The 24,919-nt window shown below is 41.9% G+C and overlaps 1 protein-coding gene across 1 annotated transcript; it reads left to right on the forward strand.

The window, feature by feature from the left end:
• The first annotated feature begins 93 nt into the window (after positions 1-93).
• On the forward strand, positions 94-24,591 carry LIAS (lipoic acid synthetase). The gene is made up of 11 exons (XM_014594948.3): positions 94-221; positions 1,435-1,607; positions 7,150-7,243; positions 8,004-8,084; positions 8,325-8,481; positions 9,814-9,871; positions 13,090-13,218; positions 16,925-17,070; positions 19,524-19,594; positions 20,651-20,762; positions 22,088-24,591. Exons 1-11 carry the CDS (start codon positions 162-164, stop codon positions 22,138-22,140), a joined length of 1,134 nt encoding a protein of 377 aa, XP_014450434.1. The 5' UTR covers positions 94-161; the 3' UTR covers positions 22,141-24,591.
• Positions 24,592-24,919: the final 328 nt, after the last annotated feature.

Raw genomic sequence — 24,919 nt, forward strand, 5'->3', positions numbered from 1 at the left:
GTCGTGCGTCATCACGTACTTGTAGCCGGCCGCAGCGGGCTGACGTCACGGCGCACGGCAGCCCGCTCGCAGGCAAGAGGAATTGAGCGCCGCTTAGTAGAAGGACCCCGGCCTTGGGTCAGGCGGAAGCAGGGGCGCGCCGAGCTGGTCGAGTGGCGGCGATGTCTGCGCTGCTGCGGGGTCGCTGCTGCCGTGGGGCCGCCGCGCTGAGGCCACCGCAGGTGCGGAGCCCCTGCTCCCCCAGGCCGGGCGTCCCCGTGCCCCTACCCCCTCCTTCCCCCGCACGGCGTGGGTGCAGGTCGTAGCTGCCCCGCTACGTCCCCGGGCCGGGGGCTGCCCAGCGGGCGTGCGCAGCACGGGGGGGAAACGTGAGCTGCTCTGTCCCGCCTCTGCCCCCGGCCCCCCCTCCCCCGCGCCTGGGGCGGCAGGCCAGCGCGGAGACCCGCAGCAGCGGCTCCGGGGCGTCGTGGGACCCTTTCCCCACAGTTTCACCCAGCTCTTAGCCCCGTGCTGCGTCTTTCCTCCCGTGCTCGGAGGGATCCTGCCGTCAAGGCCTCCACAGACGTTGGGTTGTTCACGGAGGGTCCTGTCGCAGGGTGTTACCTGGCTGCAGGTTAAGACTTTCCCACCACCCGTCATTAGCTTTCAGAGCTAACTGACAACAGCAGTTTTCGTCTTGGAAGGTGGACAGGGCCGGTCTTTGCATCTGCGCTCTGTCTGTAGCATTTCTGACTTGAAAACACCATGCGGTTGTTCATATTTCTGTAGCAGGGGTGGGCAAAATGCATCCCGCGGCCCGCCAGGCCATTCTATCCAGCCCGCGAAGTCCCTAAAATTTTTAGAAAATTAATATTTATCTGCCCTTGGCTGCCTGTTATGCAGACCTCAATGGCTTGTCAAATCTCAGGCGGAGGGCCGCTTACTGAAATAATTGCCTGCCCTTATTTATAGACTAGATTTGTGGGCTTTGTAGGATGTTTCCTTTGGCTGAGGCATCTTGTTTTTATAATCCCCCCCCCCCCCCCCCCCCCCCCCAGGGTCTGATCCTTGTTTTGATTTTCACATCTTGAAACTGATGGGTGGAGCCAGGTCTATGTCCCCTTTAAAAGGACTGAGCCCAGAAAGATTTATACCCTCAGTCTGCTCATAGGAGGTACATATAGCCTGGCTAGCCTTGCATATTCTTGGACTTGAAAACAAGAGCCAAGTTTTACCACTCGATGTGTACTCAGCACTCCCTTTGAGAGTTGTGCACAGTCATCCATTGAATTTGACCTTAAATTAGTACATAAGAAAGTACCTGCTCCAAAAATATTCGTTTTCTGGCCTCTCTGTAAAAAAGTCCTTTTAATTGTCATAGCGTACGAGCATTTATGTAATGTATACTGTAGCACGTTAGTGGTAAAATAAATAATATAGTTACACTCCCCATAGGTGCTTGGAACCCAAGTATGTAGCCAGGACAGAGCGTCAAGTTCTTTGCCAGATGAAAAAAAGGAATTTCTGAAAAATGGACCTGATTTGCAAGAATTTGTATCTGGGGATTTTTCAGACAAGAGCACATGGGCTGATTATAAAGGCAACGTAAAGCGTGAGAAGGGAGAAAGGTAATTGCAGTTTCAAACATGTATATTGTACTCTCATTTAGGATCATGTTTTCTTCAATACAAGACACAACTCTGTCATCTGTAAAAGTATCTGTTAGAGGTGCATAGGTGTATCAGCTGGCTATCGGATCGGCAGCGATAAAAGGAGAAATGACGTTATCAGCTTTTACACTTCGTAGCCAATAATTTTTTGGTCTTTCTAGCCGATAATTATGGCCGTGTGCCCAGAGCATCCTGGCAAGCATAGTCTAGTTCCCTGTGCCCCACTGCTGGCCCAAGCCTGCAGCATACTACAGGTCCTGGTGTTGGCTACAAATGTCCAACTCGGGATCCTTAAAATTCTAGTTTATTAGGCGGATTGAAATACTGTAATGAGTTAAATCATAAACCTTGGGTCTGGTACCCACACACACGCACATGCACACACATACACACACACAGTAGCAAGCTACAGAGTCAGGTACACCTATCCTACTAGCGCTGGAGTCTGCCGTCGATGGCCAGTAGAGGCTTCTTTCAGCGTGGTGTTATCATCCAGAAGGGGGTCGCCGGCTGGTCCTTCTGGCTGGAGAGGTCGGGTGCTGGTCAAGTTGGAGATCAAGAGGGCGCCACTGAGGGTTACTTTTTGCTGCCTTTTATCTGTCCTTGGCAGACTTTGGTGACTCCCCAGTTTTCAGGTTTGCCCAATCCAGGGGTCATTGACCCTCGTGGGACTTCTCCCTCCCCCCCGGTGGCTACTGGATGGCATCTGTCAGCCCCAGGGGTCATCCGCATGTACATGCAGGTTTGGGAGTCTGTTGATGAATTTTGAATAGGGCTCTGGGAGTGGTCGATCTGGAGATATTTAGCCCAAAAGTTGGTCCCCGGCATTGATTAACTCAGGCCAGGGCTTCTAGCCCTTGATCAGTGATGTTTAGAGATTTCCCGGTTGTTACATTGTCTTCTATTGAATTCTTCCCTTGGTTGATCTGGAGTTTCCCAGGTGTTAATTTCTGTCTGCTACCATGTTACACATTGAATCACTGATTCACTTGCTCTTTCAGGGGCCAGCCTGATACAGGGAAGGACAGTTTGATTCCTGCCCTTGTTAACATTGTTACAATGTATAACTTACTTATGAAACTAAATACATTCAGTTGAAATATGAAAGATGAGGAGTATAAATATAAGCTACAAATGTCATGGCACACAAATAGATAAAAATACCAAACTACAAGGGGAGATACAAAATGCACACGTACAAATTTTAAAACACAATTCCTTATCTTAAAGTGAAAGAGAGAGGAAGGAAGAAAAGGTAGAAAAAGAGAAATATATCCAGAGAGGGGAAAGCAAATGCAGGCAAGAGGAAAAGGGGGCTTTCTGCTACACTGGTGAGCGGTGGAAGGAGCTAGCACCAGGGAGTGGTCACAGGGCACTCTGCTCAGCAATGAAGGGACTGTTACCAGCTCCTGCTGCCACTGCCATGCAAATGCTGTACGCACAGCAGGGGCCTGAGTGCCAGGCCTGCCGCAGAGACGTTTGGCTGTGTGGGAGGGGTAAGGTGCCTCGTGAGGGATGTTCTGCTCCACTGAACACCAGGTGCCTTTGCAAAAGTAGCTTCTCCCTGCTGGCCATGGGAGCTCAGCTGCAGAGGGCCTGCCAGTACTGAGGCAACAGCGTGCTGTGGGGTTCTAAATACACCCAGCACCGCTGTTTGCTCAAAGGTCCAACCCACCCACCCAGGATGGCAGCGTAGGGTGTGCAGGGAGTGGGGCTGCAGGTAGGAGCTGTGGCCAAGGGGATGATGTGCAAGGGAATAAGGTGAAGGCTGGAGCAGTCAGGAGGTGTGCGTGTGTGTGTGTGTGTGTTATAAGTGCAAAACAAACAAAAAAGGGTTTATTTATGTCAGTACTTTAAAGTGCCTTGCACTATTACTACATATTGGTTATTCGATTGGCATTGGTCAATATGGTTGGTTAATCATCGGCTATTGGCATTGGCCAATAAATCTTTATTGGTGCACCCCTAATATCTGTGTGAATTTTGTTGTTTTGTCAAGTTTTGGAGCATTGCAATATCTATTTCATGCTTTGTTCTGAAAGGAATCATCATTTTAACTAAATGCAACATGGTTACACGGGCAGTCCTCAGTCCTCATACTTATGACACAATTGGTTCCTGAAAACCGCATCTTAAGTCAAAATGTTGTAACTCAGAACCAATTTTCTCATAAGAAACAGTGTTATAAATGGGGGATTGGTTCTTGAACCAAGGCCCGATACCCTATTTTCACCAACAATACCCCAGAATTTTGTACTCGATCAATTATAGATGAGTAATATAGCTACATTAATGTATTTATATTGTAAATAGGAATCATATTGATTTGGAAGGACTTCTTTGAGGTGACTTCACCGGACTTTTTGAAGGGCTCTTGGTTGGACTTTTTGAAGGGTTTTTGGCTGGAGTCTTCTCAGGAGTCTTAGCTGCAGGTTTTTCTGGAGTCTTGTCCGCTTTCTTAAAGAAAGTGTCCAAGGAAATTTGGACAGATGTTCTCCAGGGAGATGGGCGACACAGCGAACTTGTTCACTGGCTAGGTGTCGCATCGGATCAAGCGTTGTAAGTTGAAAATGACATCATAAAGTTGAAACAGGGTGTGAATTTATAAATGTTGTAAGTGCAAAACGTTGTAAGTCGAGGACTGCCTGTAATATGTTTTCAACAGTGTATTGGATTAATTTTCAGTATACAAGTAAAAAAAAAATATTTAAAGCATACAAGAACAGTGTATTTTTATTTTTAATGCTCAAAAGAATAGGAGTGAATGGAGCTAGATCTGTTTTAAAGGAGTCTCTTGATGTATAAAGTGTTGAAGATTCACAGATTAAAATTGATCACTTATAGCTTTGGCTAATGTTATTTTAAAATGTTATTTAAATATGTAGATCTGAATGTATCTGTAGTACAGAAAGGATCCACAACTGTTTCATGGTTTATTAACGATAATTAATGTGGAAGTTAATAATGCTTAGTACATTATAAGGAGCATGATAGCATCTGAAACCCCCATCCTGAAGTGGTAGGATCTGCCTTGTATGTTAGTCCTCCTACTGTCATTTGTAAAATTTGTGTTGAAGCATGTCTAATGTCAGCTGCTAATTGCTTTTATTTTAAATTATATATGATTGGAGATAATAGAATCTATCTCTGTACAAGTCCATTTTGTTCCCATAACTAGTGATATTAATATTTAGAGTCTGGTTCTAATTTGGAAAGTGACTCTAGAAATGGCTCATGTTTATTAAAATAATTTCAGTATCAAAACAGTTCACATTTTAGTTAAGAAGGTGTTTTTTCCCCTTATCTTTCAGTCATGCAGATTCAACTTGAGATGTTAAAGCTGTGTTGATTCTCCCCCCCCCCCCCCCCCAGCTCACACATTTCCAACATAAATCAATTCTGTATTCTAACTGTGGGCCTTAAATCCTGTAAATAGAAGTATATGCAAGCAATGGTTCAGCAACCCCATTGTTGCTCCAGGTGGGCATGAGGGCTCGCCTCTGTTATTGTTTTTGCAGGATAGGGATTTAGTTAACAATTTTGTTGATGGTGTACAACAGTGGCATTCAACTTTTTTGGCCAGCAAGCCAGATAGGCAGTGCCCAGGCTGTCCATAGGCCAGATCCAGCTAATAGTCCCGATCCAGCATGGGGCAGTTACAGCAGGGCCCCATCTAGCTGCATGGAAGGAGAGTAGGGAACATCCTGGCTCCAACCTGGCCTTGAGGGAAGAGAGGGGGATAGGGTATAGCTCTATCCCAATGGGGGAAAGGGATGTGGTCAAGCCCCAACCTAGCTCTGTGGGGGGATGGGTATGGCCCAGCCCTGTGGGAGAACAGGAGCGTGGCACAGTGCCACAAGAGGGGAGGGAGCATGGCTCAGGTCCTGCAAGGGTGGGGGGGGGAAGGGGGCTTGAGTCAGCCCTAACCAGGCCCCATGAGGGAGGAGGGCATGGTCCCATCCCACCCAGCCCAGTGTGGGGTGTGGCCTGGTTTCATCCAGCCTGCAGGGGTGGAGGGAGGAGGCGTTATTTGGCCCCAACCTGCTGCATGGAGCTCAGGGTTTGGAAATATGACAGTTGGGGAGGATAGCTGTATTTATTGCCACCACTCCCCTGCTGCCAAATTTCCCAAGCCATGGGGAGCCCTGTGGGCCAGATACCTATGGCTCCACAGGCTGCATTTGGCCCATGGGCCAGAGGTTGAGCACCCCTGGTGTAATATAAACCTAAACATCATGCGGATCATTCTCCCATAATTGTGTACACCCTGCAGAGTAGCAAAAGTTTCCTTTTTGTCAGCTTAGGCTCTGATTTAACAAGTTGCTTAAAGCAGTTGCGGTCAGGAGATTTCCTTCAGACATAAGGCTAGGTCCCTAGCTAAGTACTTAATCTGAATCAGATCTGAGTGAAAAGAAAAAAAGTAAGAAGCTATTTATTATGATCAGTTTCCAGCACAGTACCCTGCTTTAAGATCTGGATGAAATACAATTTGAAATGAAAAACACACGTTCCAAATAAAATTTTCTGGAAATGTCTTGGTTTCAAGAACTATTACATAATGCTGTGGCATTCTCAAATTATGCAATATCATCTGAGATAGTAATGACCAAAAAATTATATTGATTATATTTAAGACCGTTTGTCTTAAACTGCTGATAATATATATTTTTATGAGGAGCCCTGGCACTTTTTCAAGAATTACAAAATAACATGGCCTCACATGTGCGTCAGAATATCCTAACATGTAGAATGTGCTTAGAACCCCTGTTTCATTATAAATATGGTAGTTCTGCCTCCAGGCTTCATTCTGTGGATACTGAATTAAATTCTGCTTTTATTTTCCACCCAGGAAACGTAAGGCCAATAAAACTACCTTTGTGTAAAATAGGGCAGAGTATGACTTACTCCATGGTACTGAGTAGAAGTGCAGAGTCACTTGAGCTATAGTGATCTTCTGCTTAGGAAAATGTACGTGAAAAATAGCCAACAATAGAATATGAAGACACCGAGGTACCTTCTCCTTTAGCATTTGTGTCATGAACACTATTGAGTTATAAATGTGCATCAAGAAACAAATATATCATATTTTTTTTTAAACACTTACATGATGAATGAATTTAGAAGTTACCAAAAACAAAACCAGACCTTCTTTCAACATCTGACCAGACTTTATGGCAATTGTGTTATTACATTGTCTGTATCTGAGATATCAATTAATGCCGTTTGTACTATGGTACTTATGTTAAACCTCAACGGTATGTTTAATTGTCTTGCATCCTAATCACAGTGTGTTTCTATCTATTTTATGGCAAGATAATAAATTAGCATAGGAGTAAGTAATATAGTATTTGCATTAAATATGTTAATATTCATTTATGAATCGGGACCAAGGACTGTGTCGTACTTGGAAGCTGCAACAAAGGAAGGTGGATCCATGAAGTGAAACAAAGGTTACATATACATAATTTACTAATCCTTGTGTTTGCTTGATACTATACAGGTTACGGCTTCCTCCATGGCTGAAAACTGAGATTCCTATGGGAAAAAACTATAATAAATTGAAGAGCACATTGCGAAGTTTAAATCTTCATACAGTGAGTCTAGCGCCTGTCAATATTTCCTCTTCAGAGAAAGCATTGGTTTCATGTTGTGAAATTCACCATTTGAGGACCACCAGAAAGCCTGTCCTCATAAGCCTTAGGGCTTAAGATGGACTTGTGATGTAGAGTATTGTGTTGAGTTTCTGCACAAAGGGGAGATTTCACCTCTGAGAAATGGAGGAAGAAATAAGAGAATATTTGACATTTTCCTGTAACCATTTTAAATATTGTACTGTTTCTTTAGTCCTTCTGGGAGATGGAAGATTATCTATGTCTCTCATTTTAATAGACATGTTTATATAATTTTTGGAAATATATAAAAATAACTCAAGAGAAGAACTTTTAGAAATGTTTTTGTTATATCAGATATTAACCCCCAGACTGATAGGAAAAAATGGATATAAGGGTAAATTCTTTCTATCTCAGATTTTGTACAGATTGTATATACTTTTTACTATATCTAAAGTGTCCATAATTAATCATATTTAGAATGTTGATAAATAGTTATTTTGCTAAATAATTTTTCAAAACATTTTGTAGATGATGGTGATGATGTTGAGAAGGTGCAGAACTGGATGCCTGGGTTTCATGCCCAGCTCTGACATTGACTTTCTATGTGATGTTGGGTAACTCGGTTATTGTATAATTTAGCTCTATCACTTTATCCCAGAAGGGGTTCTGTGAGGCTAGATTCCTTTGGGAGAAGGCACTAGTAAAATATGATTTATTATTAATAATGTTGCTTTAATTCTAGGTGTGTGAAGAAGCACGTTGTCCAAATATTGGAGAATGCTGGGGAGGGGGCGAGTATGCCACTGCTACAGCAACGATCATGGTAAGGTGGTAATTGCCTCTTTTTAGAAGATTATTCTGTTCATGTTTCATCTGTTGGTACCAAGTTTGGATGTACACATATCTCCAGCATGATGATATTAGTATGCAATTCTGAGATGCATAATGAGTATTGTAAAATGCACAATGGGTTTTTAGTAACAAATATTTATTTTTTTCATCTATTCAACACTTTCTTGCCTGAATAATACTCAAGTGTAAATACAGCCTTTTCTTATTTCAGCTGATGGGTGACACATGTACCAGGGGTTGTAGATTTTGCTCAGTAAAGACAGCAAAAAGTCCACCTCCATTGGATCCTAATGAGCCTTACAATACTGCCAAAGCTATAGCTGAATGGGGCCTGGATTATGTTGTCTTGACTTCCGTGGACAGAGATGGTTAGTATCATTAGTGTCTCTTGATGTATACTTCCTTATAAAGTGTGCAGATGTTTTACACTCTGCAGGTAATTTAGCTTATTGCAGGTGTAGATATAACTTTACATGATCAACGAAAGGAATTAATGATGCTAGAATTTTGCATAAATTACAAAACAGTCTCCAAGCCTGAGCCTTTTTCTCATACTTTTTACACAGGAAAGATAGACCTAGTTTCTGATTTCCCTTACATAAAAAAGAAATAGTTATTTATGGAACTGATTTGGGCTCTTTGGGTAAAGCTGATTTTCAAAACAAACGGAAAAAAAAAAGATATATTTCTGCTACAGTTATAATGATTTCTTAGTGTTTTGCTGGCTTGATGAAAGAATTTAATCAAAAAAGTCTTTTATGCTTCTGGTAAAAGCCTTGTAACTTCCAAATGATGGCTGTCATCACAAAGGAGAAATAATGACATTTATTTATTTTTTTTAAACTATCCGTGAAATACTACAGGAAAAAAATAAATTAAACCTTTAAACCATTCTGTGCTAAAGCCCATGGAAAACCCTCAGACTGTAAACAAATGTACCATTTCTCCTGAAAGTAATTTGTCCCAGAATCCTAGACCTGTGCTCAATTGTTCTGCTTCAGGTACCTGTGAATTATGAGGGATTAAATGTGATAACATCTGCCTCTCTCCCACCGTCCTCAATATACGTTGTGGTGTTCTGTAAGCTTATTGCAGGGACAAGCATGTCAGGCTGTGTGCTTTCATTGGCTACTGACTGGCAGAGGAGCAGCAATGCAGCTTGAAAAGGCAACATGTGTAAATAGTTTTGTGGGTTCTGTTTTAATGCAAGTCAAAACTCAGGACCACCTCAGATGAGACACCTTTGCTTCTGAGGCTGGGAGCAGACAGTTAAGGTTTGCCCCCTAACCAACCTTATCTAGCCTAGCTGTGGCAGGGGTCTGGCAGTTCACCTGTTGTAAGGTTTAGGGACAAGAGGTAAGATAGCAATAGAGCAGAGATAGAGAACCCCTGGGACACATCCCAGAGCACGGCACGCCAAGGCATCTTGCTTGGCACATGTGCCTTAGGGAAGGGGCCGGGATTGCACTGCCACAACAAGGATCAGGCTTCTCTTGGTTCCCCCACTGTCTGCCCTGGCACACCAACATCTTACAAATCAAGGTTGTGGGTGTTTTTTGTACTCTGCTCAAAAATGTTGCCGACCCCTGGGATAGTGTTTCAACTTTAACTGAGAATTGGCTTGGAGTCAGCATAGATACCTAACATTAAATGATCCAAAGTAAGTGTTACGTTAAAATAAAGAATAAAATTGTTTGTAGATATGCCAGATGGAGGAGCTGAACATTTTGCAAAGACAGTCTTGCATTTGAAGGAAAGGTACGACATTATTACTTTTATAATCTGTTATTATTAAACATACATAACATGGCAGTGCCAAAAGGCCACAACTAGGTTGTGCTCCATTGTGTCAAGTCCTATCATAGATGTCAGTCCATACTCAAAAAGCACATGCATGTATTTTGTTCATTCTTAGAATCATAGAAATGCAGGGCTATAAAGGTCCTCAAACTTAGCTAGTCCAGCCCCCAGCATTGAGACAGGATCCAGGTATGTTTAGACCATCCTCAGCAGACATGGTCTAACGTTTTCTTTAAAACTCCAGCAAGGGAGATTTTCTGTTTCCTATACCAGACTTTCACTATCATAGCAATTAGAAATGTTTTTCTAATCTAGCCTACATCGTTTTTGTTATAAATTAAGATGATTTCTACTTGCCCTTCCCCTAGAAGCCAGGGAGAACAATTCATCACTGTTCTCTTTATGAGGCCCTTAATTATAGGGGAAGACTATTGTTACCCACGTCCCCACTCAGTCTTTTTGACTAAACAAACGCAGTTTGTTCAACCTTTCTTTTATAGGTCACATTATCTAAAATTATTCTCATCCTTGTTGCTATCCTCTGGACTCTCTCTACTCTTCATTAATGTCTGGAAGCAGTATTCCCGCTGAGGCCTCACTGACACTAAGAAAAGCAGAATTATTACCTCCTTGGTCTTACTGACTCTTTTGTTAATGCATCTCAGAATCAGATTTGACTTTTTTGCAGCAGCATCCTACTGTTGACCCATGTTTCTTCTTGTTATACATTTTTGATTAGCTATAATGCCAGATCCTTTGCTGTCAAGTTTCTATGTTGTCATTTATTTCCCCTTCTGTATTTATGCTTTGATTTCTCTATTCTGTGTATAGCACTTTGTGCCTGGCTTCATTGCATTCCATCTTCCTGATTTCAGCCCATCTCTCCATTGGTTAGGATTGTTCTTTTAAATTCTGATCTTGTCCTCCAATGTACTTGCAACCCCTCTCAGCTTGGCATCTCATCCACAAAATTCATAAGTGTATTTGGTACTCTGTCATCCAGATCATTAATTAAAATATTAAATAGAGGTGTGCCCAGGACAGTTCTATAACAGGCACTACTTGAAATGCCCATCTAGCTTGACAGAAAACTGTTGATAACTACTCTTTGAGAGAGATGTTTCAACCAGCTGTGCACTCCTTGTGATGATTACATCTAGAACATATTACCATAGTTTGCATATGAGACTGTCATATGGGACAGTGTCAAAACTGTTTCTAAATCAAGATATATCACATCTTCTGCTTCTCTTTCATACACTAAGTTACTCTGTCAAAGAAGGAAATTAGACTGGTTTGTCTCAGTCTGTTCTTGATAATTGTACATTGGCTGTTTTTAACATATTATAGGTACAAATTGACTGTTAAATGATTTGTTCTCAAATATTTCAGAGATCATTGTTAACATGGCTGGTCTGCGGTGCCCTAGCTTCTCTTTTTTTTTTTCTTGGAAAAAAGTATGTTGCCCTTCTCAAGTCCTCCAGGACCTCCCATGTGCTCTGCAAGTTCTCAAAGATAATATTCAAGGGTTCCAAAATTATTTCTGCTGTTTACAAAAGTACTCTTGGGAAAATTTTGTCAGGCCCTGCTGACTTCAGTACATTTCTCTTATTTAGATATTATTTAACCTGTTCTTTCTCTGTTTTAGGCTATGCTCCTATCTGTGTTTAAAATTACTTTCATTCAGTATATGGTCACAATTAACTTTTTTGCAAAGACTGAAGCAAAAAAGGCATTGAATGCTTCAGCTTTCTGTATCATGTTGATGTTCTCCTTTGCTGTATAGTAATGGACCTGTATTTCCTGTTTTTCTCTCTTAATGTTCTTGGAATATTTTTTTTGTTGCTTTTATGTCCTTTGCTATGGAAATAGATTTTCCATCTTAGCCTTTCTGATTTTATCCTTATGTGTTCATGCTATTTTTTTGTATGCCGATCCTTAGTCATGTGACCTTGCTACTACTTTTTTTAGGATTGTTTTTGGGCTTTCAGTTCACTGACAAACTCCTAATGCTTATGGCTTGCAATGCCTTTATATATCCTTGGCAGAGAAATAGTTTGCCCTCCTTTGTGTGTTAAATATAGTCTCTTTTAGTAACTTCCAACTCTCTTGGATTCCAAACTTTGATAATGCTAATGAGTTATATTGAATAAAGAGTTTGGAACATTCTTCCACTGAATTTCAGTTTATCCTGACTGCTTTAAATCTGAACACTGAACTGTTTTTTGGGCCCACACATCTGGATCATTGTTGACATAGGGATCTAACAGCTGAATAGTGGGTTTCAGAAATGATACTAGGTTGCAAGAGGATCTGCTTTATTTTTCAGTACTGACCTCTGTCCTAGGCCATTTTTTCCTTCATGTCCTTGATTCCACATCCTTATTTCCTCATTTAAGCCTCCTTGCTGTTCTGCAGTTCTGCTACCATGTATCATCTAACACAGACACAAGTATGCAGCCAGAAGGCTGTGGATTTAATTCCTACATCCCAATTTGTGTAATGAGTAGTAGATGGAAAATCTCCCAAGTTCATCACCAGCACTTCTATAATCAATCACCTGCAAGGGTTTCTGTGTATTTATGCAAAATAGTTGTCCCCAGGTTGTAGAGCCAAATTCCTGCTCCTGGGTTACTTGCTTAGATTCCTAAATAGCATTACCAAATATGTAGTCTCTTAACCCACAGCTCCTGTATGTCATCCAGAAGTTCATGTTTAAAATCCTGTTACAAATCTTGTGAAGCATAGTACAGAGCACAGATGAAAAAAATGAAATTCATGCATAACCAGCACTTCCTTTGACAAAATCTGATGGCTTAGGAGGCCATAGGAATGACTTTTGTAATATATTTAACTTGCATGACTTTCATTTTATTTCTTCTTCTATGGGTCAAATCAGGAATTATGTCTGCTATGCTTTGAGTAAAAACTAGCACTCAGTTATTTTCAGGGCCCCATTGTTTTAGATGGGTACTATAGATTAACTTTATTTGCATATTTGAAAATTTATACATTAGACTTATCATTTTAAAAATAATGACTTTTAATTACAGGAAGATAAACCTTTTGATTGAATACTAGTCCAGTATTTTACTGTTAGAACTTTTGACATATTTGATTTGAGCAGTTGACATAAATACCATGCATGGATTCATTTTTCAATCTTTGTTTTTCAGGAATTCAGGAATTCTAGTCGAATGCTTAACCCCTGATTTTCGAGGGGACCTGAAAGCAGTGGAGAAAGTTGCCTTGTCAGGACTAGACGTATATGCACATAATGTGGAAACTGTTCCAGAATTACAGAGGTGATTCAAGCTGGTCTGAGTATATGTAGCTATTAGAGGAGGTGTACAGTTAGAAGATAATCTGTGATGTTCTTTGGAGAGCAATATGGATGACTGTATTCCATTAAGCTCTGTTGCTAATTGAGTCCATTGCAGATCTGTTGTCTAAAATGTCACAGTGAGTGCTTTTTTGAAAGGCCTAACTTGGTAAGGTAGTATTCTGGGGTTTTGCTAGAGCTGTCAGAGGTGACACATTAGGGAGAGAGTCACATAAGTTGATGAAAACATTGTCTAAAAACAAATATAATGCTAGATTGTAAAACCGTGTGCATTAGGATCACACCTCTTTCAGTTGTAAAATTGTGGCAGGTCAAAAGGCAGTTTTGTTGTACCTAAATGTGAGAAATGTTTTTTTCATCCCAAGGCTAAGTGGGCTGCATTTGAGCATTTTCCAGAATATCTGGAAGCTTTGTAATAGATAAATATGGAAGGGTGGGACCTTAAGGCTCCCAGTTCAACTGACTTTTGCTCTGCTCTAGGACCTGTGTCACCATGAAATTGTTTTCAAAGTGAGGAAATTGTTGGACGCAGATTGAATGTTTGAAGGGCACTCCACAGCATTTGTCCATCCTCCCAGTGTTTCAGTACCACCCGTGGGAGCCAAGTTGTGCTCATCTTAACAGTGAAGTTACGTTACAGCTCCCACTGAAATTTCCAGAATCCTCTGCTCCCTTCCCTGGGTGGCCCCGTGCGCTGTGCATGGTTTCTACCAGCAGAGGGCATCGTACTCTGTAAAGTAGCACCTCCAAAGTTTTACAGGCCTGAAAAAGTGGATTTGGTGAACTATTTTTCTTTTGAGTGCTGGCTGATTTGCTCCCACCCAGCCAGGTCTCCAAAGACTTCTTGGCACAAAAAGGATTTCATTCCTTGCTGTTGCCTCTTTTCTGTTGTAAAAGTGGCTCCCACCTTTATCACCATGTTGTAAACTTAGTAACAAATTAACCTGACAAATGAAAAAGGTTCTTAAAAAAAAAAAAAAAATCAAAGATAAATGGTGACTTTTTAGATTGCTTTTAACGTGTCTCATTTAAAAGCTGGGGCTTTGCTTTGATATCTGTTGTTAATGTGACTGATTTTCTGGGATCAAAATTCAGGATACAGTCCCTTATTCTCCATGGACCTTTGGACTGAAAGTTGCTTCCCCAGCTTCTGGCTCCAGTTAATCTAATCCACTGCTAACTTCTGAACCTGAAACAATATAGCTATGTTCACACAGCACCAGGCAGTGTCCTTGTACCTTTTCTCAGCAGATACAGCAGGATGCTGCCTGCTCCCATGAGAACACATGGGGAAGAAGAGTCAGCAAGTTAGGGCCAGTTCTACAAATATGGGACAAAAATGCCATATCAGGGATTATTGAGGACATTGGGAGACACCCCCCTAATTCACAGCTGTCCTAGGAAACATGGGGTGATTGGTTTCAGCCTACAGGCCTGCCACCTGGACAAGCAACTGTCTATTCCCCCCAATCTCTGGTCTTTGTTACCTTGAAGTATCATAGTGTAAAGGCAAAAAGGACCCCTTCCCATTTTGAGGTCTGCTCCATTAGGGTAAAGAAGCCAAGAACCCAGTGGAGGGGCAAAAAGACAACAGAGCTGCAGGCACATGGTGGGGATGGATTTACCTAACCAAAACACTTTATAGCATGCACAGTTCTTCCCCAGGGAGAGGATGAGACAGAAAATAAATCATGCTTAACAGATATTAATCATATCATAGTACAGTGTTGTAAGGCACTCAGATACTATATTGAAGAGATTGAAATAAAAACGTACATAGACTGAACTGCTGTGAACTGTATCCCGGGGATTGATAGGTGCCTTAACTTGAACAGCTCCTGGTTCTCTGCAGATGTACTGGGAGAGGGAAAACAGCTCCTAAAATTTAACGGTGGAATTAACAGGTTTTTACCTACAAATGCTCCCCTATTAATTTAGTAAGTCGGATGGTCTAAACTTAGTTAACGTATAGTTTGGCCATGTTACCAGCCAAACTATATAGAGGGAGCTAGCCTGTACCACTTTTATAGTACGGACATAACTGGTTTGGATACAGTAATATGGTTACCTGCCCTGAGTAGATTGCCTTAAAATGGCCGCAAGAAAATTCTTGTGTAGAATTCAAGTGCAACTAGGGTGAGGCAGTACCCAGTGCAAGTGAAACACAGTTCCATTGTTGTTTTTGTATTGTAGTGGCTCTGAGATCTGGGGTCATTACGCTAAGACATATGTAGATACATGCTAAGCAGGGATCCTGGTTTTCTCTAATAAAAAGTTGCAAATTCTCTGATTAAACCTCCCAAAATCCGTGATTAAAATGAAAGGCCCTTCAGTCCCACCTCACAGCCCCCTGAACCTGCTTGTGCCCCTCGCTCTTCCCCCACAGCCCCTCCAGTGCTACTGGTGCCTCTTGCCAACAGCCTCCTGCCACCCCTAGCCCTGCTGAAGGGGGCCTCCAGCTGCCAGAGCTATGGGGCCAGGGACCTGGGACCAGGGACCTGGTCCATAGCCCCCTGCCCCCGGCAGAAGATGGTGGCTACTGCAGTGGAGATTCTCCCCCCCCCACCAACTGCCTCCATGTTGCAGGCTTGGGCAGGGAGGCTGGCTCCCCACCACTGCACACACTCCTAGGGGGCAGGGGGGACCCATGCTCCCCAGATCTGTGTGCAGGACAAGGACGGACTGCCCACTATGGGTGCGCATGTGGCCCAGTGCTGCAGGGCTCAGCAGGGCTGCATGGGGATCTCCTTGTCATTGAGAGCTCCATGCTACCCTGGTGAGGCATCCCCTGCACACGCAGTATCAGCAAGGAGCAGAACCCTGCGCTACTGCCCTTGATGCTGCTGCACATGCTGGGGATGCGTTGCAAGGACAGTATGGAGCTTGTGGTGGCAAGGAGATCCCCACGTGACCCCACTGTGCCCTGCAGCTCCAGGTTGCACCCGGTGGGCTGTAGAGGCTCTGGGGGAGGGCAGCAGGGTGGGAGCCCAAGCCTGCAGTGGGCAGCCTGCCCCCACCCCAAGCACAGATCCAGGGGACACGGGTCCCCCCCGCCTCTCCAGGAGTGTGCGCAGTGGCAGGGAACCAGCTGCTGTGCCCCCCCCCCCCCCCCCCCCCAGATGAGCCACCTGTGACCCCTGTGGTTGTGCATTGTGGCCCCGGGCCCCAAGCCCCATGGACCACCTGGCTGGGCAGCACCCCAGCCCTGCCCAACTCCCTCCATCCCTCACTATGGGGGCCTCAATCTCCCCCCACTCATCTTACCTGCAGGAGCTGCTCTCCAGGCTGCCTGGCAGCCATGTGTTTATACATGCATGTGGCACCCCCTGCCTGACTGCCCTCCTGCTCCCTCCCAGGCCCTTTTAGGCTGGAACTGTGCCAGCTTGCAGAGCTTTTTGCAAAATCTGCAAGTTTCTCCATTAAAACGAGAAATCCATTTTTTCCTCCAGTAAAGGGGAAAATCCTTGTTTTTCTCCATTTTTTTTTTCCTGTGGGAAACAGGAAACCCCAGGTCCCTGATAAGATCTTTTGACTCTGCAGAAACAGGCAAAAGTTTTAGTTGCTAAAACCACAGGTCCCTGAGATTATTATAGTGTCTCTTGTCTCATGCTTTTTTTTTTTCCCTAATGTTTTTCTTATGCTCAAGATAACATGAATATTTTTTAAAGGAAAGTCCGGGATCCTCGAGCCAATTTTGAGCAATCTCTGTGTGTTTTGAAGCATGCTAAGAAGGTCCAACCTGATGTAATTTCTAAAACCTCTATTATGCTGGGGTTAGGCGAGACAGATGAACAAATACATTCAACAATGAAACGTAAGTCATCCTTAGAACTTATGTATACAAGCTCAAGTATGTTGGAAAATGATTGCAAGATTGTTGCTTTAACATAACTGAAACAATCTAAACTGTTGTCTAAATTGTCTGCAGAAAACCCCCAATTTTTGTTCATTTTAAAAATCAAGAACAGCACTTTTTGTTCCAGAGCTATTAGGTTTTCACATTTTCAATAAAAACTTTTAAACAGACCACTCTGTCCACCTATTCCAACTCCAATTAAAAGTAATGGGAATCTTCTCATGGACTGCAGTGGGACTGTCTCTATCCATTTAACATTAAACATCCAGTTGGGATCTCAAAGGTAGACCCCATCCGTGTTATTTTACTGTATTTGGTTTTAAAGTAACATACTTTTTTTGTAGTTTTCAAAATAACTTCTTGATTTAAATGCAAAGAGTATTTTTAAAAGGGCAGAAAGTTGTCCTTAGCAAGAGTACCTGCCCCTTATCTATTTTTATACTTAGTTTTATATTTGAGAAAAATCAAGGTTTGTGAAAGTGAGTTAAGAAGCCTCTTTCTAGGATGAAATTCATGGACCCCATCTCTTTGCCCCTTTTTTTGTTCAAAGCCTGGAGCAGATTGCTGGGATGCAGTGCAGCCCTTTCATAGCTACCCCTCCAGGACTTCTCTGGGGGATTCCTAGCCACTGGCATCATGGACATAAAGTGTGCTCTTTCTGTCCCCAGGCAGCCTTTGCATCAGTATTTTTGGAGCCAGGGTATAGCCCACCTCCTTGGTATGCAGACCACCCTGACACCTGTGCAGTTGCTCTCATCTTGCTTCCCTTTCCTCCCATATACTTGCATTATAGAATGTGTGAATTTACCAAGAGTGAGGTAACTTCGTCACAGAACAAGTTCAGTCTAAGCAGAAGTTCACAGTAATTGCAGTTGCAGTGTCCATCATGAAATAATTTATGGCCTTCTTTGTGTGGGACAAATCTGGGCACCCAGTCTTAAGAACAAAAATAGATATGAAATAGATGTGTGAACAGATACCTTCATGAGCTGGGCATGAGAAGACTGAATTTGCTTCTGTAAGTAGAGTTTCGAGTTTGAATGAAAATGGTTCAATTGTTATTCTCAATTAATCTTGAGAGCCTTTCAACGGTGCCAGGCAATCTTAGCACTGTTAGGTGTACAAATATGATTCACAAGATCATTCCTAAGATTCCACAGTGTTAAAAAACATTCTGACCTATTGTGGTCTTTTGAGCTCTTGGCAACAGGAAAAAAATTGCTCTGTTACTTTTCTGTAGCAAAAAAACAAGTGAAAACTAAGAACAGCTATTTTCTGATGGATGCCTCGGGTCTAAAAGGGCTGAAAACCACTGAGACATTTAATAGCAAATCTAAACAGTTCAGGGCCTCAAAGCACAGGCATTATATTAACATATAGCTATAAACTGTGTAGTATTAGTGAAAGATGTTAGTAATGCCCTTTGGATTTATGGCTTCTATATTAGAACTGGGTGTGTAATTTCTGCATCAGCATTTCTTCACAGCCTTTCCAGAACTAAATCATAGCCCTGTAAGTAAGCATTTGGCATTGTAGACTTTTGCCAAGCAATGAGCTTTACCTAAGGATATTAATTGTTATGTTCATACAAAACAAAGTAAGCAACACCAGTAGTAAGATGATCCATATTATTTATGGGGTGACAGAAGTGTGGTAAGCTCTTAGATTTGAGCCCTGAAGCAGACAACCAAAAGCAAATTCCTGGTGGAAATATTTCTTACAGGTTATTATTAATTACACTTGACTTTTTAAATTCAGTATTTTAATACTGCTATTGGAGAGGATTCGGTCATGTAGACCTCATGCAAAAAGTGGATTTTTAGAAGGACATTTGGAGAAGAGATTCTAGAGGCAGGGAAAGAGTACAGTAAATCACTTTTAGAAGATCACAATATAATATTAATAATAGAAGAGAACAAAAAAAAGATGCATTTTCCTAGTCCAGTGCAGGTAATGAGCTCCTCCTTTAGAGCTCAAAGTATGTCAAGGATGGAGCTCAGATGTGGCAGGAGACTGCCACATTTGCTGTGCATTATACTTTAGCAATAAGTCAAAATTAGTCTCAGCTAATGATAAATCAGAATCCAATCCCATTATGGAGGCTGGTCTCATTCACACTCTTAAAGAGACGAAAAACAGTGAAAGTTAAGGTCAAAGTCTTATTAAAATGATATTTTAATCTTGAGTATTACTAAATATTAATCTTGCTATCTGAAGTATTATACCCAAGCACTGTACTCTCTTCCCTTGGCTTCACATGTATTCTTTGATGCCATATATTAGAAGACAGATTCTAACCCATGGTTGTTTTTTAATAAGTTAAGAACTTATCTCCATTCAGAACTGGGCATAAAAAATGTTTTAGTAGTCATGATTCTGGCACCTGCTAAGTAGGCACTTTTCTTTTACAGTATTACGTGAAGCAGATGTGGACTGTTTGACCTTAGGACAATATATGCAACCAACAAAACGTCACCTAAAGGTACATATATCTTGAATTTGCTGCCCAAATTGTAGTCCACAGCCCACAGCTGCCTAGCAGCATTGTTCCCCATACTTTGTCAAAAGGAGGCTTCACATGTCTTTAATGCAGCTTTGGATAATTTGAAGAACTCTTCACCTTTAGACTGGGCAGGCATCTGTGCACCCCAATAAGCCTGTTCTCATGAGGACCATGATCTGTACTCTTTTCAGGTGTAGCCAGGCAGCTCTGCACTGTGGGCAGCTGTACACTACCTAGTAGCTCCAGCTGCTGTGGTGCCAATTGCAGCAACATGGCCCTGATGTGGACACAGCTATTTTTGCATCTTCCCCTTCCCCCCACCCACCCACACAGTTGCACCTCCTTAGTTACATTACTGGGTTCTGTTAGAAGTGTCACAGCCCTTAAACCTACAAGCACATGCTAGTTCCTCTCTGCTGCCTGCAGTCAGGACAGAAGAAGCTGGCCTGATTCTCTTGCAAGGAAATAGTCTTATTCTAGGTAGAAGGCCCAGTCCAGCCTCCTTCCCTACTGCATGACATACTGCCCCTTAGTGGTGTCAGTCTAATTAGAAATAGGCATGTTGCTAGGTTTTCCATCCTGTAATCTGGACCCAAGTTTCAGAATTCAGTTCTATTCCACTAGACTAGAATCGGTGTTTCAGTGAGCAATTGATTCCTGGTGAGAAAATGGATTTTGTAGCTTTTTAAGTAACTTGGAAAATTTAAAGGTTTGCTCAAAAATGGACCAGTTAAGATGGTGAAGAAAATATTGATTTGATGAAACAACTGAAGTAAAATGGTTTAAGCTGCTACTCTTTAAACATGTAACAGTGAACAGAAACACTGTTGGCTTGCTCAGAGTCAAGAGGTAAGTGTAGTTATATCAGGTTTTCAGTTTGCCACTCAGTTTTGAAAGATACAACTCCTAAAGTAATGGTTACATACACCCACATTCTATCTTACTGCAGAGATGTTATATCTGTTCATTAACACAGTGAACAGTATTGTATTCACCAACATCAGGCTCTGATCAGAATTAATCTTTTCCATTCAGGTTGAGGAATATGTTACTCCTGAAAAATTTAAATACTGGGAAAAAGTGGGAAATGAGCTTGGATTTCATTACACAGCTAGTGGCCCTCTTGTACGCTCCTCTTATAAAGCAGGTAAGGTTCAGGTTTTTTTTAGAACGTATAACTTATTATGTAAATTGAAGTAATTGGTAACAAAATGTCACCTCAAGGACAAATCGGAACATTGGCTCTTTGTTACTTGTATGTGGAATAAAGCTTTTTTTCTATCTCATCTCACTGGGATTGCCAAAAGTTGGTATTTCAACAATTAATATTACTGCTAAAGCTGACATTTGGTCAAACTGGGGACTTAATTCAATGACTCAGGTCTAAGTTTCTATTAAGCATTAAAGTTACTGATCCATGCATGTATTTATTTTTAAAGAATATCATTTGCTACTCCTTCCATTACTCACTTCCTCTAAGGATTCTGGGGTTTGAAACAGTTTTCCCCTTGCCTGTTCACTGGTCAACTGAAATAGTGTTTAATAGCACTGAGGAAACAATAAGTCATTTTCATGACTCCCTTTTTCTATCAAAATGTCAATGGGTATGTCTATATGTACATTAACTCACTTTATTTATGCATATTAAATCTAGTACCTCCAGGCACTTGTACATATGCTTGTGCTGCAGCACCGAGCACCTTTAAGACAAAAGTTTTAGTTCAAACATGCACCACCCCCATTTTCTCAGTACTGATGCACATTTCCTCATTTATACAAATGCTTGCAACAGTGCCAGGTGTCAGCTCACATGCAGAGCAGACTCAATTAACAGAGTCTGCTCCGACATGCTGGATCTCTGGCGCATTGGTGCAGACAAATGTGTATGTGTAAAGGCCCTCCATTGTGAAATGCCAAGAAAATGCTCATTAGCCTGTCTTATTGCACATTAAGCTGAAGAGTACCATTTAAGTGATGCTTAATGTGCATTAGCCTATTTTAATGCACATTAATTAACTAAATAGCAGTTTTTATAGTGATGCTTTAAAGTGCATTAAAATAAGCTAATGTGTAGACTGCCCAGTATGTTGAACATTTGGCCCTGCCCGAGAGAGGTTGTCCCCATAGCTTGCTGTTTTGGGTTGGGAGACAGGAGGGGTTATAGACAAATGAGCTGGGGTATTTTGGTTCTCAAATAGTCTCTAGCATAATTTAAACCACCTTTCAAACAAGGAACTTCAGTAGCATATGAAGAGGAGAACTAATTCCTATTACATAGTGGGAGGCACCATGTAGCTCTGTGATCTCTGTCTCACAACTAAACAGTAGTAGAGTCAAAGAGGAGAACCCTGTGGTTCTGACTTTCACTCCTTTTGAAGTACTACTGCTTCTAGAACACTAGAAATATATACTGCTTTGCTTGTGTTGGTTAATCAACTGACTTCTCTTGGTATTAAATTTTCTTTTAATTAGGTGAATTTTTCTTGAAGAATTTAATAGAGAAAAGGAAGACAAAGGCCATTTAAAATGGGAATGGTCTCATCTTCAGAGAACTTCAGCTTTATACTGTCACATTTTCCAAAAGTTCAATTAATTGCAAAAACCAAGTGCCAGATGGTAGACTTCTAGGAAGATGCTGAGTGTATTTAGAATTCTGAGCTGTTGGCAAAACAAATTCATCTCATTTTTCACTTCAGTAGAGTGTTATGTCTCAGCTCTGTTGTTAGGGAACCCTGGCACAGGACGCAATCTGCCCGACTCGTAAAGAATTCCCCCCTCCCTCCCTTCCTCTACCTAAACAAAACTGATTAAGATGCAGTGGGAGATGCACCTAACCCTCCAGATAAGGGTGACAAGAGTGAAACAACTGCCCTAGGTCTCATTTGCATCCGAGATGGAACTAGATGACAACTCATTTACATGGGAGATGGAGAACAGAACACCTGAAGCAGAGACAGCAGTGAATTCTGGGATCAGAGAAGCAGGGGAGCACTGCACGATGGGGAATCTGTGCTCCAAATGCTAATCAACCCATGTTTACACACACCCAGCTCAGCATTTATCAGACCAGTTCTAATTTGGATTTACAAAGGACCCAGACACACACCCACCTCTAAGTTTAATAGGCATCTCGAGCCATACATTCCCTAGTCCCACTATGGGAGGCTTATTTAAACTTGATTGACTAAAACTCAGTTGCTGGGTTAGGGAATGCTGAGGCAAAAAGACCAAGTCGGAGGGGGTATGGGCAACATTTAAACAATGGTAAAGGGTTCATCACAGCATCTAGCCCGTTGGAGCCCTGACCACAAGTGTTGTCATACTTTTCCTGGGATGACTGGTGGAAGGTTGGATGATCACCTGTCTGGGGTCTTGTGAACCCAGCATTCATTCCTGCCTGGGGCAAGGAGTCAGGCTAGATGATCTGTTCAGGTCCCTCCTGACCCTAGCTACTATGAAACTATGAAGTCCTCTCCACAAAAGGTTATGAACACTCCAATAATTTCCTTAAGTCTGTTAAAAGACTATAGTAAGATGTGGAAAAGTCATGCTAAGCTGAGGCTTGTTCACAACAAATAAAATTCCAAAACCCTAATGCTGCAAGCTATCTGTTGTTTCTGAAGAAACCATGAGATAGTCCATCAGTATATCTGCTATCCATAGGAATTTCAAGCTGGCTGTCAAGTGTCTGGATACTTCCTAACCTTGTGTTTCCTGATTAGCAATCAGTTTCATGAGATGTTCCAAACCAGATAACCCCTTGTCAATAGAAAAGACAATGATTTACACTATTGAAAATGCTTTGAAGAAGCTGAGCTGAGGGTATAAAAATCTGTAAAAAAGCAGCAGTGTGTGCACCAACACCATCTGCCATTGTTCTTGGGATGCTGGAAGAACAGATCATCTCCCTTCAAGGATCGTGCTATGACCTTTACCTGTCAGCTTTGCAGCCCGAATGCCTTGGCCTGGTGAGATCCCAGCGTTCTCTTTATTTTCTCTAGGCATAAATAACCAATACAGTTCAGGTTCAGAAAAGCTGAACCTAAGTTTCCCTCAATACTTAGTAAAACCAGGGTAATACTGTAATTGTGTTTGTTTTTCCTTTGCATGTCTATTACTCCTAGTACCATTCTATATTATTTCATATACTTAGCAGTAAATAATTTTTATAGTCAAACTGGTAGTCACTGGGTATATTTTTCCTTCTCTACTTTCCTTCCCCACTTGCTCTGTAGCAATGCTTCTTTTACCCAAGCTAAAGATCCCTGTGAAACCCAAAAATACTGTGGGGTCTGCTCACCAAGGGGCTAAAGATTGGGACATGCTGAGTTTGAAACACATAAGGGGATCAGCTTGTACAGGCTGATTGACCTAGTTTGACTCAGCTGTGCCCTAATGAACTGAATGCTGGCCCATGAAGGTGTCAGCTGGACACCCAGCCGGATTCAGAAGTATTCTGTTCACCTGTGTGCCTGACTGCAGTTTATTGTTGCTCTGATGAACTGATTCTTGGCATATGAAGAAGGTGTCAGCCTGTCCATGCTGATCAACCTGGCCGGGTAAGGCATGTCATGTTAGTGTGTGAGTGATTTGGTGACTGGAGGAACCCAGCCCCAATGAAACCAAGTCCTGCAAGATGGCTCTACTGGGAGTGAGGAGCTGCAGAAGGGAGATATACAGCTCCGTATAGAAACACAAGTAGCATGTTGATAGAATTACAGAGACCACAGAAACGTATCCCTAATAAATGAGCACACCGCAAAGTAATGGGCAAATTTGGTAACGAGTTACAGTTACATGATGGATCATTGAACAGTGAATATCAAAAAGCCCTAGCTTTAGAATTAATCAATAAAACATTCAATTGTGAGAAGCAGGGGAAATGGAGAGGAATAACATCTGTGGGTAGTCATTAAACCTGATACAAATGTATTAATACAACAATAAAAATTAGCACATGCTACAGAATATGCAAACTATTTTTTCCTTCTCATTTCTGTGCGCGCTACCTTTACAGAGCTGGATGGGAAGGAAATCAAGACCACCTTCATTTGGTTTTGGTTCCTAAGAAGCTTTGATGCTACCAATCTTTTCATTGCTTTCTCCCTTCCCAAAACCCAGAGAACCAGTCAAAAGAAAATTAAACAAACAAACAAACAAAGTTAGATCCTTGCTTCTATATGAATTAGCAGGAAATACAATATAGAACCCAAAGATTCCACCCTTTACTAAAATGTGTGGCGTACAGAGCATTTTTCTACCTGCATGAAGATATTCAATTCAGCACTATAGCTTTTGGCTGAT

Source organism: Alligator mississippiensis, chromosome 2 (genome assembly GCF_030867095.1).
Source record: "Alligator mississippiensis isolate rAllMis1 chromosome 2, rAllMis1, whole genome shotgun sequence".
NCBI lineage: Eukaryota > Metazoa > Chordata > Crocodylia > Alligatoridae > Alligator > Alligator mississippiensis.

What these genes read in the sequence shown, in the direction of transcription:
- LIAS (XM_014594948.3), top strand. Translation starts at nt 162, where the DNA reads ATGTCTGCGCTGCTGCGGGGTCGCTGCTGCCGTGGGGCCGCCGCGCTG. An exon ending in CCGCGCTGAGGCCACCGCAG is followed by an intron (nt 222 to 1,434) that starts GTGCGGAGCCCC and finishes CACTCCCCATAG; the next exon opens with GTGCTTGGAACCCAAGTATG. An exon ending in ACTGTTCCAGAATTACAGAG is followed by an intron (nt 13,219 to 16,924) that starts GTGATTCAAGCT and finishes TATTTTTTAAAG; the next exon opens with GAAAGTCCGGGATCCTCGAG.